We start from the raw sequence: 18,075 nt of genomic DNA, 5'->3' as shown, positions 1-18,075 counted from the left end.
GTGGACAATCAAGTGGAGGAAAAAACCGAAAACATTCTTTGCTGGGCCATTGCCATTTCTTATGGTAATGCATGACATGTTTTGTCAACTAGTTTAATCACAATATGTGTGTAGTGCTTACATTGTTTGTGCAATTAGTTTTTGTTGTTGATGTCATATTTAATGTTAAAAATGTGATGCAGATATGTTATTTCGATCGACTCCAAAAGCATACGTCGTTTATGCCTAGAGAATTCCCATTAGTGAAAGAGTGGAGACAAGACGTCGTCAAGAAACGCATTGTTGAAGAATTAGGGCCTGGGTTTGGGCTTGGCAAAGTGTTGGACAGAATTCCGAGACCAGATGTCGTGGACATCCCAATACCACAGGATCTTATTGGAGTTCAAGACGTCGAGGGAGGTGTTTTGCATGAAGAGAAACAACTACAAAGTGGAGAAGAGGAAGACCAAGCACAACGACAATCTGGAGAAGAGGAAGAACGAGCACAACAACAATCCCAACAACAAGCCCAACAGCAACAACATCCAGGAGATAAACAGCATCAACAACAAGATCAACAGCAACAACCTAAACAGCAAAATGTCCCATCAAATCGTCAAGTATATGTTCCTTTTAATTTAAATCTTTGTTCTTTTTATAGATTGTGAATGACCCATATCAGAATGCTTGTTTACATTTCAGGAATATAATGAAATGCTCTGAGAGGCAACAGAGAGGATAGCCAATGATTTTCTCAACCTATCCAATCTGTTGAGAGTAGATGAGAGGTTCCATACAACACCATTAGTTGAGGAGACCACAATCTACAATGTTACAGCCATGTGGTCTAAGTGTGCCGGTGCAAAATTGCCTTCTGAATTACAACAATTCACACAAAATCAACGTGTGGAAGGAGCTTCAATTTTGAGTCAGGACACTGACTTGTTCGCTTCAGATTGGTTTGGGAATATAATTGACGATGTTGTCAAGACCGTGGTGATGAGTGACGGTGTACAACCCCAAGATGTGAATGGAAAGCAAGAAGAAAACAGGGGCATATGGAAGACACCACAAACTGCTCTAGTGGATGAACCATCATATGATTTACATATACACCTTGATGATGTTGAAAATGTGTCTAGAGATCCAATAATTGATATTGAAAAGACCGGGTAACTAATTATTTCACATTCTTATTTTTATTTAAATTGTTGGGTTTATGTTAGAGCATGTATGTTGTTGTAGTTGATTATATATTGTATTATTATTAAGCTTAAGTTACTCTTTCGCAGAGTGAAAAATAACTTACGTTCCTTTTCAATATAAATGATGTTCTTTTATAGCGGTATATGTTGTTAAAATCAATAATGTTCTTTATATTATGCGTGATGTACTTTTTATTATGCTTTCTTTAGTTGATATCTATGTACTTATTGTGACCTTTGCCAATATACTTTTTCTTTTTGTTTGTTTGTTATTTACATTGTATTTGTGTGCTTTTAGTGTCCAAGGAAGAGAGACTGATGATCGTGAGGAAAATGAATCAGAAAATGGAAAAAAGGTAATGGCAGAAAAAGGAAAAGAAAAATATGAGAAGGACTATGGAAAAAGAGGGGAAATTGATGTTCATAATCGGTACATGTTCTTTTATGTTAATTGTCTATTCTGTTTTTCAATGTTTTTATTCTTCATCATTATCCGGTGTGGGTTTTTTTTTTAACATTTATTTTATTTAGGCAATCACCAAAAGTTTCAAAAAGATTGAGAAAGTTGGCACATGTATTCAAGTCACCGTATTTGGCTAGATACTCGCATCTACTAGAACAATCGGACGACCTCCAAAATGCTATTTTGGAATATGCATATGATTAACATTTGGATGATGAGTAAGCTTTCCTCTATATCATATTTTCGATCAGCATTTCTTTTAGAATTTATAAGTTATTGAAATTATTTTAATGATTCAGGGAATTATTGTATGATGATGGTCATACAATGATAACAAGAGAGATAATCAAATCACTTGGTCATGATGTGGGCATATTCATTGAAATTGTGGATGCTTGGTCGTTTAACCTTAATTATAAAAATTCTGTATCAAATGAGAAGAGAATTTTCTTCCCAAATAGTGCATTTGTAAGTATTGGTTAATTAATTTTTTGATTTATTTTATCCACATATGTAATGATCAATTTATTTTGTTGTATTTTTTTTTAAAATTCAATTTTTTATTATGTTTGCTTAGAATTACTTATGCATGAATGATGCTTACAAAGATGATAGTCAAGTTGCCACTCCTATGTTGAAACAACAAAAGTTTGAGGAAGCAATTGATGATTGGTTGGTTGATAATAAGATGAAGTCAGTCAAAGGTTTCCAATTGGTAAGGTTTTTATAAAAATGTATATTATTTTTTTCAACTAGCATGTTCTATGTAATTAGAACGCATGTTCTCTTTAATTAGAATGTATGTTCTTTTCATTTAGTACGCATGTTCTCTTTAATTAGAAGGCATGTTCTCTTTAATTAGAAGGTATGATCTTTTCATTTAGAAAGCATGTTCTTTTTGATTTAGAACGCATGTTCTTTTCATTTAGAAAGCATGTCCTTTTGATTTAGAACGCATGTTCTTTTTATTTAGGAAGCATGTTCTTTTGATATATATGTTTGTTTATAGTACTTTTAAAATATCAAACCATAACTCATATTTTTTAATGATTCAGTTCTTCTTTCCCGTGTACGCGTTTGATCATTATTATGTTTTGGTCGTCAACACTAAATCAAGAACAATCGAGATTATTGATAGTAGTCCAATTCCAGATGGTATGGACATGGCAAAAAAATATAAGGACTTTCCGGAACAAATAGTAAGATATATCCAAAATTTTGCTTAATGACTATTTCTGACACATTTTCAGTAATCTTTAAAAACTGTTGCTTTTTTTTTTTACTTTTTTATTTATTTATTTTTTTTTTTTTACAGTTGAAGGCGTTTACAATGTACCTTGGACGGAAAAATATTAAACTTCATGAAAAAATGTCATCGTACACTGTGAGGTTGTTTACAATGCCCTGGCAAACTGTGAATAATGAAGTTGATTGTGGCATATATACCATGCGTCACATGGAAACTTATAATGGAAACAAATCATGGGAGTGTGGTTTAGATTACCAAAATGTAGGTTATGTAATTTCAATTTTTACTAGATGTTATTTTAGGACTTTTTGTTTATGTTAATAAATTTTAATTTTTTTTTAATTTTTTTTTTCAGTTTGATGCGTTAAAAAAACTGAGGATGCGATACACTTTTGAGCTTCTCACCAGCAACCTCAACCCATTCGATGCAGATGTTCGTGTTCGCGCCAAGAGATTCTTAATTGAAAAGGCTTAAAACATTCTTTGGAACAATGGGTGATTTCAATCATCTTGCAAAGAAGCATATTTTAATCTTATTTTTTTTTCAAATTGGATGATGATATATCTGATTTTTTTTTTGTTATTTTGAACAATGTGGCAAGTTTGTGTTTTTGTTTATCTTTTTGACAATGGAAGTTGGAGTATAATTGATGTAAAACATATTAATTATTTTATGAAATGCGTTGTTTTTGGTTGGAATCATGATATTACTTCTATGTACTTTTATATGTGAAGTATATTCTTTTTTTTATTATACTTTATATTCTTTGTGTTATACTTAATTATCATTCCAATGCCTTTAAACAATAAGTTAAACTGCTGTGAAAAGATTATGCATTATATTTTAATCAACAACGCCTCAAGGTGTAAAACGTGTGAAATTTAATACCAAAGTATTAAAAAATCAGACAAAAATAAAAGTCATATGAATATGATTTTGATAAAAGTACATAGTGTACTTTGATAAGGAACATATTGGTCATAATTGAAGAACACGAACTAATAAATACATGAACATGAACTACGTACGATGGAAATAGTAAGAAAGGATAATTTTGCTTACAAAAATAGTGATATAAATCAATGTATTCTTACTGATATAATATTGCATTTCAAATTTCAGTGGGCCCATGGAAAATGTATTATAGGTACAATGCGCAATTATAAAATAGTAATATTTAGCAATCTTTAATTAATAAAATACTCATGCTCAAAAGTCAATGACAATCCATTTTTTTGCAACCAAATAAAAAAATTTTAAAAAAAAAAATCAATACTAGTGCTCTATCTATCGTGTGTAACTTAGAAAGGACTAATATTTATTCCAAAGTATTCATCTGGCTCAACGTACTCTAAGGACCCTCCAAATTCGGATGAATGCGCCAAAATATTTCCTTGAGGTACTGCCATAGAGTCCTACAAATAAATAAAATGAAATGAATAGAAGGTATGAATAATGATAAGAGGATATATTTCGAAAAAAGAATATCAATATACCCTGCAATGAACTTATACATGAATGAAAAAGAACATTTTGTAACTCACAAATTTACAAGAGCACATTCATAATAAAATAACATAAACTTTAGAATAAAATAACATTATGTAATAATATATAATACCTTGATTGTAGTTTGCGCCTTTTGTTTCATTTTAGAAACCCCTCTAGCACTCTTTTTTTTCCATGACTTGATTTTTTGACCTTTAAGCTTGTTACATATCTTTTCTTGAGTGCTCTTTAGTCTTGTGTTTCTTTGTCCTTTCTTCCTTCTCTTAACAGGGTCCTTAACATCAATATCATCCACAACCTGTTTTTGATCACCCACATCTATTCTTTCAACACACTCCTCTAAATTATCTTGTGGTTCCAACAGGTTTCCGTCACCATTATATTGTGTAGCTGATTCATCATTGACGTTTGAACATTGTGTGGTTTCTTCCTCATCCTTTCTCAATAATAGATCGATTCTATTAGTACAATCATCAATAGCTTCTTCAATGACAATTCGAGTAGTTATGTCATTTTGCCCACGATCGACAAGCCTAATAAAGGTCCTAATAGAATGTAATCTCCAAACATTAGAAGGAGTGATACCTGATTCAGCAACAACATTGTCATCAACCCTAGTGCACATGGCGGCCTTTGTCCATCTCTTCACAATATATCGTTTCGGAATGTAGGTGATGTTATTCAAGTGTAGTACACGAAGTGAGTGCTTACATAGTAGCCCCACTTCGCCAAAGTGCTTACAGGTACATTCAACTGTTACCGTTGATTCATCAAAAGTAACTGTATGCATTATCAAATCTTTTTTGGGATGCCCAACATGATATTCATAAAGAGGAGGTTGCATTGCTATTGCCTTTGCAGTGCAAGGCACACCATTCACAAAATTATCCTCGAATTGTAGATAGACTTGAATGGTATAAACCTTTCTTGCATGCTCTAACAATCCCACATCTGCCCACACTAAGTGTCGATTACCTGTCATACTATCATAATCTTTACTGCTTTCTTTGCTCCTCCACTCATCAACAACCTCAAGGAACGAATTGTAGAAATCACAAAGACCATGAGTGACTTGAAGTCTACGAGAAACCGATTTGTTTGTTGTTTCACTCCTTTGAGATGAGAGAATGCCACCACTAAAGTAGTCTTTCGAGTATGCAGGACACCACATCTCTCTAATATTATACAAATTGCTAAGCCATTTGTTCTCCTTGCAATTGTATTTTTGAGTCATGCTGAAATTAAAAAGTACATTACTAGTTAATTAAAAGAACATAAAGTGAAAACAAAAAGAAGAAATTAAATTAATTAAGTGAACATGTATTGAATTAAATAATCAATGATCGTACATAAAACTTTAAACTGGAGCATGTAGCACTTCAACAAAATATAGTTTAAAATAAATTATACTAGTAAAAGATGTCCACAACAAATTCACCCAACCTACACTATGTTATAGTACGAAATATTTTACAATTTGAAATAAATAAATATATAGGATCTATACTAAGTAACATTCATTTAGTAAGGTAGATTGGATATTTTATTGTGATTATCACATGAATAAAATAAATGGAATCTTATTAAACAGGACACATAGGACTAAAACCGTACAACATTCAATAATATTGGGAAAAAGGAATATCCACTATATTGAAAAAGAACATATCGTTGAGAAAAAAAGAACATATCGTGGAGAAAAAAAGAACATATCGTTGATAAAGCTAGATCATTAAACTATAATATTTTACATTTCACATTTTATATCCTAAAATTGCAACTAAAATGTAACGGAATATTTTATAAGAAAAAAAAAATTGCATAATGTTACCTTGACCAATAATGCTCAAATTCTGCCATAGTATCGGTGTACTTTAAAACAATATCAAATAAGTCATTGAAACCATCCTTTGCTTTGAGTCCTTTGATGTTTTTCTTTGCATTCTCCCCAATATGCCAAGTACATAATCGATGCCGAGTGTTTGGAAAGACAATCTTAATTGCCTTGGCCATTGCTTGAGCTTGATCAGTCATTATTGTGACAGGATGTTTGTCTCCCATAGATTTAAAAAAAGTATTGAACAACCACACAAATGACTCCCACTTTTCATTAATAAAAAATCCAATCCCAAACATAACACTATTATTATGATGGTTCATACCAACAAATGGACCGCAAATCATAGCATATTTATTTGTACGATATGTAGTATCATGGACCAATAAGTCTCCAAAAGCATCATAATCAACCTTCATTCTACTATCACGAAAGAAGAAGGATTGCAAATGACCTTTCTCATCAACATCAAAATCATAATAAAAGTCATATTCTTTAGATTTTCGATCTTTAAAGTAACTAAGTAATTGCTTTGTATCACAACCATCAAATTTTTTTTTCTTCTCCGCAGCTAAAACACCATATGCATCTCTACATAAAAAACTAAGATTTGCCTCACCTCCAGCTTGACCTTTCAAAACACGGACAGCATCAGCAATAGGTATACCATTCTCAGTTAAACTACTAAGCATAGCAACCTGTTCACCAGTGACCTATAATCAATTAAACAAATAATGTTCAGCTAGTTATCATATAATGTACATTATGAAATAAAGTAATGTACATTGAATATAAAATCAATGTTCTTTAATAACTTAATGAGTGTGCCATAACCTTTCTATGTGACCTGATCAAATGCCTCTTTGAAACAGGGACTCTGCTGTGATTATGCTCCATAAGGTGCTTAACTATAACAAACAAACCAGAATCCTTGTCTACATCAAATTGAATCATGGCTTTGCATCCGGTACGGAAGTCTCTTTTTTGATACACCTTTGGTTCAGCACCAGACTTGTTAACCCTCTTGAACCCAGCATAAGAACATTGACAAAATCGCTGTCGAATTGTAACCTTGTCTTCTCTAGTATTCAACTTTCCTTTACGTGTACCAAAACCATGTTTGAATGCATATCTATTATATAAATCATATGCCTCTTTGTCTGACTTCACTTTTCTATGAAGCAATTCGGATTCTTTTGCCTCAGTAAAACCTAAAAAAATAAAATAAACTATGTTCGTTATATAACATATGAATGTACATTATAACATAAAATAATGCAAAATAAATAAGTATACTAAATAGTTCATATAATTACTACTGTAATGTAAATGTCTTATATGTTTAACAAAAAAAATTATTTAATATTATATTTTATATCAAATTTTATAAAATTATTCCTTAAAAAGTTACTACATCAATCTTTACCACAACAAACCGTTGACTTAAGTAACATAAATTTAAAAAGAACATGACTCAGCTCCTACAATCAACCAACATAATTTGAAGAGTACACAACCTATTGATTAGTCTGTTAAAATAGCAAAGAACATAAGGGTCACTTAAAAAGAACTTCATCATCAACCTCCAACCGAAAATTGAAAAATCGAATGTATATAAAATTCTATAATATAAATACTTAAATATGAGGAATTAACACATTCAATAAAAATTAGAAATTCTGATTTGAAACTTAACATAATAATAACAAATTTATGTTGACATAATAACCAAATTTAAAAAAATAAAAATCATACAAAAACCAAAAAATTACCTTCTCCATCGGTTACAATATCTTCAAATTCTCCTCCATTGTCAATATCATCATTATCTAGATCATAATTGACGAATCTCGAATCTGAATCATGGAGAAATTCGGATTGGTAGGACATTATATTGCTAAATTCTCTATAATTTGGATTGTCAATATAATTGTTTGTAAAATTGTAATTGTAATTCTCTCTAAATTCAAATTTAAAAATGGTGGAAATTAACAAAACATTCTCTCTCCATAATTAAAGTTGAAAACCTGGTGCAATTTAAATTGTGGAAGTTACAACAAGGGAGATAATCACGCATGAATTGTGGAAGTTTTTTTTTTATTTTTTTATTTTTTTTTCTTTTTTTTTTCCATGCTAGCATGAATTGTGGAAGTTTTTATTTTTAAATTTTTTTTTTTGATGTAAAATCCAACGTGGAAGGCAAAGTGTACCATGCTCATGGTACACCCTGGTGTATTATGTAAATTTCATGTCTTGTGTCCCACAAACTTTTAAATAAAACGGATGTTCAGTAATTTACTAAACATCCGTTATAAAGTGACAATAAAATATGCAAAAGTTACACTAAAACGCATAAAAGTTACCTTGATATATATGAGTTATTTATGCTTCATTGATAAATTTGACAAAAGTGACACTAAATTTAATAAAAGTGACACTAAATCTGACAAAAGTGTACCCGATGTACAGTAAATTACTGAAAACCGGGTGTATACAAAAGTTTTCCCTTGTGTCCAACTAGGTCATATTTGTAACGAGCCAAATTTTGAGTTTTTTTTTAGTGGAGTCCATACATACTAACATACCTACATGGTCACATATTATGTCATGTCATGCCAACGGGATTTATAATACGACTAATGGTTATAAGATAGACACGCAAATAAACACGTCTTGCTCATGCCAACTTTTAAAATATTATACTACTTGTACCATATTGATGCATTGGCCATGGCAATATCTCATGTCATTTTGAGCTTGTGATGATCCCATCCAACTTTATAGTATAATATATAACAGTGCTTTTTCTTTCATTATGATATAGTATCTTTATTTTTGAAAGTTTAAGGGCATGTTCTCATTAACTGAACTCAGCTGAACTGAACTGAACTAAACTTATTAGAGCTGAACTGAACTGAACTGAATATTTTATAAGAGGGAGAAATTAGGAGCTGAATTAAACTGAACTACACTTATTAGAACTGAACTGAACTGAACTTATTAGAGCTGAGCTGAACTGAACTGAACTGAATATTTTATAAGAGAGGGAAATTAGGAGCTGAATTGAACTGAACTGAACTTATTAGAGCTGAAATGAACTGAAAATAATCGTATGAGAATAGACCCTAACTCACTTACTATTCATATGGTCAAAATTAAATAAGTTTGACCATATTCTATGATTTATACAATAGAAATAAATTTGCATGTGAGATCTTATTAAATTCCTCTTATTATAAATTTTCCAAATGTCAACTTTTTAAAATTTGCAAAGATGACATAATCTTATAATAAAGTTCAAAGATGTAACACATGACACATATTACTGACATGATATATTTGCAGTGCTTAAAAGAGGCAACACGTGGCACATATTATGTATTAAGAACTCCTTTATCATCAAGAGGGTTAAAATCCTTCCCATGAAATCCTCTCCAAATTTATCAATTGCAATTTCAAAGATAGGTATTTAATTTTTAAAAATAAAACTTCTCGCCGTCCAATAATCAATATTTTGTTTAGTTTAACTATTCTAAAGACAGAAAGGCATTAATTCGCATTTATATCCGCTAATTGTAGTTTACTTTTTTTTTTTTTTGAACGGAATTGTAGTTTACTTAACACTTAAAAAAAATAATAAATAAAATAAATATCTTAGTAAAATTGCTAAAAAAAAAAAAAACCCACTTAAAAAAGGGTTTAATACTGTTTTGACTAAGTCTTAACATTCCAATATCTAAACTCTCAACAAATTTTCTTCAAAAAAAAAATAATAATAAATAACTCTCAACAAATTAATATATTTTTTACAAAAAAAATAAAAATTCTACAACAAATTCTACCCTAACTAACTCCGAATTTCTAAACTTATCTATCTACACCATATAATCATCCTAATCTCTTTCAGTAAACATTTTTGCCTCTTAACAATTATACACCACAATCCATCAAAAAATTCCACATTTAATTCCCATGTAACGAACATTGTACAAAACAATGCCACCCTTCAAGGATTTATTTTTGTGTCGCTTGTCAACCTCTAGCATTCGATGGTTCGATGAGCTAAAAATTCAAGTCCTTTTCGCCGAAAACTTCACTAATGATCCTAAGCAAAGTGATGATTTAGTCAATACGAAGCCATTAGAGCCACCGCGATTTTATGTAAAATCCATGGTCCGTGGCCAAAAGTTGCGCATGAGCCAACAAACGACTAAAATACAACTCACTAGGAATGATGAAGGGACGTCTTGCGTTAATTGGAATTACCCTATGACGTTCAAGATTTGTATTCAAAGTCTATTTCAAAGTGCTACACTCGAGTTTCGTGTGATCCAAGTTAAGGAGAATAGGTCGGACCAAGAAATTGGAGTTGCTAGCGTGTTTCTTAAGGAATTATATAATAAGGCACCTCATACTCAATTGCGCCTACCAATTAAGCTGAGGTTCGGAGAATTGAACGAGGGTTTTCTTTGCGTTTCTAAGGTGATAAATTCATGAAATACGAAGTATTTACAATTTTTAATTTGAGTCAATGAAAGAATTTGCGTTATTTTTTAAGTTGTTTATTTAGTGCTTGTTTGGTTGATGACTAAAAAAAAAAAAAAAGAAGGAAGTGGAAGGATAAGTTTTTTTTTAAGGAATTTGCTTTAGGTTCAATCAAACAAGCTCATATTCAAGTGTTAATATTGCAATAGTAACAAATAATTTATTTTTAAAAAATTTATAAATCCATTTTATGGTTTGTGGTTTGGGTCATTTTTTGAGCTATCGTACTTGTAAATTCATTTGTTTAGGGGTAACAACTATGTTTATTCAATTGTAATTTTCATTAGCGTAGAAAAGTCAAATGATGTAGATGAAATTTATATCGATTTTGAGTATCACTCCCAAAAGATTGACCAAATTAGGTATCATTCGTGTTAAACATAAGTAGTAGTATAAACTACAAAGTAGGAGTGTTGGTACTTGGTAGTGGGCTGATAGCCTTATCTTATGTGGTTTGTTAGCACATATGCGCAGGTTTGGGTCATGTTGGTGGTTCATTAAAATACGTTCATGCAGTTTATAAGTATACATTGTAAATTGATAATGAAAGTTGCATTATCTATATCTATAATGGCCTATTCATCGATAATAAATACCAATATTCAATGTCAATTCATGATTGAGTTATACTTTGAACCGTTAAACTTAAGAACGACATGTACCATCATACTATCCTCTTAATTCTTATTGTGCTTAGTAGAATAATATATTTTTAAAAGCTTTCTAATTTGACCGTAATGCTTCTACTCAATATGTTATTGTTTTATTATTTATTATTCAATTAAAAAGCATACATAAGATCTGACAGGTTCAAGCATACTGCATACATAAATTCTTTTTAACCTTCATTCACTACTTACCCTAAAACTATGAACATTAGTAGTTTCCATTGAAAATGTATATCCATTGATAATGTACACAATATATATTTTTAGAGTTAGGAATTGGTAGTTTCATCTCCCCTAAAGTAAATTAAAGTCCGCTCCTAGTATGGCATATTGATCTCTTTTTATTAAATGTTTTTTTTTTTTAATGAGATATAAGGGATGGGTGATTTTCTTGAACACAAGTCCAATACCGCTTGCAATTTGCAAGATCTAATTAAATTCCCAATAGAAATATTAAACAAAGTTATTTAGTTTTGCTACCAAATATATTTTGATTTCTTTATATTGTTCTTCATGATGTATAAACTTTATGACTATAATCGTCATATGTATAAATATATTTATCAACTTTTGAACAAATTAAAAAATTGGGTCTTACCGTCTATAAATTTACTGATAGCATGTCTAGGTTTAACTAAGAGGGTTTTTTTTTTTTTTTTAAAAAAAATGTACTTTGAAAGTTATGTTTTCCAACATGTAAAGTTGACAAATATAACTCTAAGGCTAACTAATTATAAGCACACTTTATGTATATATATAAGCAATCGATACAATATCGATAGTGCTGAAAACTGAATAAAATTAACTACTGAAAGTCTTTAGTGCTCATTATTATAACAAAATACTGCTAGTAAAAAATCTAATGAAAGTGCTCATTATTATAACAAAAATATTGCTCGATTAAAATAACAAGATGTTATGGAGCTAAATTCATGTACATTCAATATAATGCCTTCACCATATTGCTAGGTTAAGCTTTAGTGGCTTTGATCAAGATATTTCAACAAATTAAAGCTAGGGTTAGTTGTCACAAATAATTTATTAATTTTCCTTGTTGAATGTAAGTTAACCAAAAATGGGTTGTTAATTATAGGCCCATGCATTTTTGCCTTGCATCAACTAGAACCGCAAATTTGTCACGAAAAAAAAAAGGTGCCAAAAAGTAGGTAGCTTAGCTTCGGTGTGAAAATTTTATACATAATATTTATTTTTCTTTTTTTTATTATTATTATTATTATTAATTTTGACATTGACCATTTTGTGTTTTTGTTAAAATAATTACGGGAAAAACATAATTAAAGTTACTTTTAAAGAAAAAACTATATTTTCATTAATAGTAGTAGGATCGCTAGGAATCTATGATGAGGTGTAGTGCGCTTATAATTTCAAAATAAATGTGTCACAAATCTATGAGTTTCACTAAATCTTCATTTAATAGATTCATTACTTTTAAACTACTAACAATCATTCAAATTTCTATCAATAAAGGAAAAAAGAAATGTGGGGGCAACATTATTATTGCGATTATGAATATATCTCAAGGAGTGGATTAATTATATTGAATGAAAATATAAGGATACAAAGTGATTTTATTTTTTCAAACTATTATTATTAGAGCACCTTGTGAAAAATCCTTAACCATTTGATTTTGCCATTTTGCATTGGTCATTGTTAAGAAAAGAATTTAAAATTGCCTCGTGTGAATATTAATAAGGACGGTCAAAGAGACATCATTTTGCTTGGTACAAGTGTGAATGTGTGATCGATGTGAATGTTGTCCCTCGGTATAAATTAAAAGTAAATTATTTTGTGTTACGTTAATAGATTTTTCTCTATCATTCGTAATGAATTTTATTTGATTATGGAAAGAGGTGACGCTCATAGTATCAATACAAAGAAGACAAGCTTTAATTAAGACGGGGAAGAGATAAGAAATTACCGCTTATTATGGAAATATTTTTCCTAATCCGACCTAAACACCATTTGTTTAAGTTGCAAAATCAAATATGTCAATTTCTTTTATGCTACTCCACACAGTGAACCAGCCAAAAATTTTGAGGTGTGCAATGTGATGTAGTGTCGTATTAGCCTAATAATTATAAAAGATAGGGTAGCTAATTTCACGTATATTTCCTATATGAGACTTTTATATAATGAATTTAACGTGACGTAATTAAGTTTTCTTATTGTAATTATAGGCAAAATTCATTATAATCAAACATTTAGTAGCAATTGACAAACAACGCCTTAGGATTTGCAAGGGTCAATTCTAAAAATAATTGATCACGACATCCCTACAAGGCTACGATTAGCATATTTTCACACCAAAAGTACAATTTTTAATTTTATTTTTAAAAAGGATAAGAAATTTATTATTATTTTTTTTTTTACAAGAAAACAGGATAAGAATTTAAATAGGATAAGATGTTCCTTTTTTTTTTAGTTAAGCACACAATTAGGTACTCAATTCTTTAAAATTTCACCTTTTAGGTACTCAATTCTTTTTACTTTGCTTTTGGGTACTGAGTTAAGAATTCAAGCCAAAAAAATTAAATCAGCCAACGAATTGAGTACCTTGGGTTAAAGAATTTAGTACCCTTGGTTAAGTATGTGGGCCCCACCCGATTAAAAAATTAATATTTATTAAAAAAAAAAACACATGCTCAATTGCTCATCTCTCTCTCTCTTTCATACAAGGTGGAAATTTAACGGGTAATTATTTCATTATGTTTGTAATTTTTACCCCATTTCAATCCCTAATTTCGTTCTCTATTTTCTAGGGGTTTTCTCAGATCCTCTGATTTTGATTTTTTCGATCTGCTTGTTTTTTAGGGGAGTAACTCAGCAGAATCTAACTTCATCGACCGATGGAAATCTTCGTCTCGAGGGGGTTTTCTCGGATCGTTTGGATGAATCTGGTACTCCACTTTCTTATGGATGTCATGTACGGAGTATGCAATAATACACACTCAAATGCATAATATACCTTCAACAAAAATCTGTATTTACGTTTTTTTATCTTATCTGATACCCAACAAACATATAAGAACTTCCTAAATTTTATGAACCTGAAAATTTTCCAATATTTTCAAGCTAAATCTTAGATCACATCTAGTCGCAATGATTTTAACTTAACATCCTTTTTGAGAAAAAGTCTCCAATCTTATCAATTAGATCACCAAGTTTATACCTACAGCATGTCAATTCGGGTAGATAAATGCTACTGAACAGAAATCGAATCAACTCATAAAAACCAAAAACACATAACTAATCGTAATTCTGGAAAACAATGATGATGAAAACCAGCATGTTTTCATTTCTACTTTGTTTCGCATTGTTTTATCATCAAGTATTATCTGATAATCTTATTGATCAGCAGGATGTCAACTCAAACTCAAAGGTAACATACACTTCGTAAATTCGTAATTATCCAGTAGTTATTGTTAAATGAGTTAGCGGCAACTTAGAGAGTATAACAAAAGTTTTTGTTATAACATTGTTGGGGCCCACATACTTAACCAAGGGTACTAAATTCTTTAACCCAAGGTACTCAATTCTTTGATTGATTTAATTTTTTTCACTTGAATTCTTAACTCAGTACCCAAAAGCAGAATAAAAATAATTGAGTATCTAAAAGGTGAAATTTTAAAGAATTGAGTACCTAATTGTGTGCTTAACTCTTTTTTTTTTTCTTGGTGAACATAGGGTAGGATGTTTTTCATTTATATATAAAATTGTATGAATACTTATTACTTTTTTTAGGTGATGAACTAACTATCAAGTATGTACATTATGAAAACTTTCTTTGAAGGTTAATTAATTCTGATATATGTAGTAAGTATCTCATATATAGTCTATATATGGTTATAAAAAATAAGGAAATACATGTAACTCATTTTGAAGAAAAAAAAAACATATAAAACCGTGTTTTGAAGCATAGGTAGGTTTGGTGGTATAAGACTAGTCCTAATCGTGTTTGCAACTATATTTATTTTTGATGAAAACCGTGTTAGGAAATTCATACTCGTATTATAATACTCGATAAATATACAAAATACATTAAAAAAAAAATCTCGTGTATGCTAAATCTATGTCACGGATTATCTTACAATATTTCGTAATCTATTAAATATTACTAAAACAGAAGTTGATGACGTCACCATTGCCCACGTGTCGCTTTTTCCATAAATATTGGAAGCTTCTACATTTCAACTAAAACCTATCAATTTATCGTAGAAAATTGAAACAATTTTAAATAACACACTAAAATGAATGACGTCTTACGTTAAACTATGAATTAGACAACGTTGAACGGATACTATATCATAATTTTGATGAAAATAAAAAAATTTAAAATTACAAAATATACGTAATTCTTATTTATATTTATATATTATATCGATTTATTTTTAAAATGTACAAATTAACTTAGTATACACCGTGCATCGCACGGGTTCTAACTTAGTATCTATGATAATTATTTTTTTTTGAAAAAAAAAAAATAATGATCCATCAACTACGTTGCATTCAAAAAAAAAATGTCTTTTTCATAGTAATAAAATAATAATAAAAGGTCTATTCAAAATAATAATAATAATAAATAAAAGGTAATAATTTGGCGTTACTTGTAGGGTGTTACTGGTTTTAGTTAGGGTGTTACTTGTATTCTAGGGTTACTTATATGGTGATACTGGTTTTGCTTAGGTGTTACCGGATTGATATGGGGGTTTGGTCTGGGGTTACTTGTAGAGGTTACTTGAGTAACACCTGCAAGTAACCCCAAAATACAAGTAACCTCAAAATACACATAGTAACCTTTGACAAAACCAGTAACAGTGTAACACCCTACAGATAACCCCTGCTGCACCATGTGGTCTGCCACACTGAAAAACCTCTTAAACAAAAATTATATAATGATAAAAATCTTGATTCTGTAGTAGATGTGTTTGTTCATAGTTATCAAGAGTTGGATTTTCATATTAAACTAGATTAGGAGGATATTATTAGGGATTATCCTTTCGTGATAAAAGTTCTTAATATTCCCTAATTTTCATAATTATTTTAATTTTTTTGGGAAAAAGGTTTTATAGTTTGACCTCAACAAAGAATGAGGAGCACTTGTAGCAGAAAGAGTGGTGCATGGAAGAGCATAGGACAAAAATAACGAGAATATGCGTATAATCTTAACATACAATTAGACCGACTTTTATGCATAAAGTTTTGAGCTGACAGACAAGATTTTATAGTTATAAAGTTAATGCATTGTTATTTTTGTTAAGATAAGTAGGTATCAATGGAAGATAGCTACTTTGATCCAATAATTTTTTTAAAAAATAGGGACAAGTGTTCGAGTTCGATTACACTATTATTATCCTTTATTAGAAATGGGTTAATTCAAATATTTTTAGTATTGATTAATTTTGTTTTTATCTTGGTGGTTGTTACTCATTTATCGGTATTTAAAAAATAAAGGAGAAAAAATATAATTTTGAAGAACATAGATAGTCAATGTTCTTTGTCTCAAGTAAGCCATAGATGAAAATATCATAAGATTGTAACGTCCTTAAAATCAACTAGAGTATGTAAGCATAATAACTTTGAAAATACAAGAATTCCATTTTCCTAACAACTCGATTCAAAATGTGGTTACAAAAACTTGATGAAGAATTAAGCCCTATTCAGTTAACCTTAAAAAAATATTTAGTAAAAATGATTTCAATGTAGTAAAAAAAACTAGTAAACCTACAGAAGAAATATAATTGAAAATCGGTAAAAATAAATTTAGAATAAGGCCCTATTCACTTCACCTTAAAAAAAATATTCAGTAAAGTTCAGTAAAAATAATTTAAGTTCATCAAAAATAATTTCAATTCAATAAAAATAATTTCACTTCAGCAAAAATAAAGTGAAGTGGACGAGACCTTGAATAATGTTAACATGGCCTTAAAGAGAAAATCTTCTTGTTTTAATATATGCTATCAAATATTCAAAAGAGAGTGATATTCTCTTACCAAAAATGTTCTGGTTATAAGAGAAGATAATGATGAGGAGATTCACTTTTTCTCTTTAGATTTATATGATAGGTACAAGAGTTTACATATTTCCAATCTCTTAAATCATTGCAAGGAATTTACATTTAGAATCATACTTTAATTTTGATACTCTTTTTCAATAGTAAATGTTTCCCAGATCGTTTGTCTTTATGCACCAATTATATACCTATCTTAATATTATTTGTTTGAGAGAATAAACACACCAAATCTTATTCCACAAATTCTTAATTATATGTGGCTTGGCTAGTCACCATGAGGATTACTTCGTACTCCATATGTGTTATATGGGTTATTTGGTCAGTATTAAAGCGTTTATTTCATTAGTGCTATATGGGTTACTCAGTCAATGTTCGTTAAAAGGATTGCTTTCTTCTATTACAGGCGGCCACATAATGTGACTAGCAGCACACAAAACACGTTGATCTTATTACTATTTCCAACCCTAAAAATAATAATAATAATAAAAAAAAAGAATCCATTTCTTCCAGACACACAACTATTTTTAGTTTAAAATGAGGTATTGTGGATTCAATTCAAATAAAAAAGGAAAAAGGTGGTTTAAGGAA

The 18,075-nt window shown here is 30.0% G+C and overlaps 1 protein-coding gene and 1 long non-coding RNA gene across 5 annotated transcripts; one reads left to right on the top strand and one right to left on the bottom strand.

The window, feature by feature from the left end:
* The first annotated feature begins 1,489 nt into the window (after positions 1–1,489).
* LOC145617467 (uncharacterized) lies at positions 1,490–3,530 on the top strand. 4 transcript variants are annotated; one of them, XR_014107739.1, is made up of 4 exons: positions 1,490–1,614; positions 1,716–1,865; positions 1,947–2,362; positions 2,703–3,530. It is a non-coding gene; the product is annotated as an uncharacterized LOC145617467 (long non-coding RNA). The 4 variants fall into 4 exon arrangements; XR_014107743.1 differs by having other exon boundaries at positions 1,716–2,115; positions 2,225–2,362; XR_014107738.1 differs by having other exon boundaries at positions 1,716–2,362; positions 2,703–3,157; positions 3,252–3,530.
* Positions 3,531–4,198: 668 nt separating this feature from the next.
* Positions 4,199–8,133, bottom strand: LOC145625419 (protein FAR1-RELATED SEQUENCE 5-like). The gene is made up of 5 exons (XM_081678462.1): positions 8,016–8,133; positions 7,078–7,454; positions 6,238–6,956; positions 4,519–5,641; positions 4,199–4,312 (listed from the first exon to the last, which is right to left on the bottom strand). The coding sequence occupies exons 1-5, from the start codon at positions 8,131–8,133 to the stop codon at positions 4,199–4,201; spliced, it is 2,451 nt and encodes an 816-aa protein (XP_081534588.1).
* Between the last annotated feature and the right edge of the window lie 9,942 nt (positions 8,134–18,075).

Source organism: Chenopodium album, chromosome 3 (genome assembly GCF_948465745.1).
Source record: "Chenopodium album chromosome 3, dcCheAlbu1.1, whole genome shotgun sequence".
Taxonomy (NCBI): domain Eukaryota; kingdom Viridiplantae; phylum Streptophyta; class Magnoliopsida; order Caryophyllales; family Amaranthaceae; genus Chenopodium; species Chenopodium album.
This window is presented reverse-complemented; position numbering and strand designations above follow the sequence as displayed.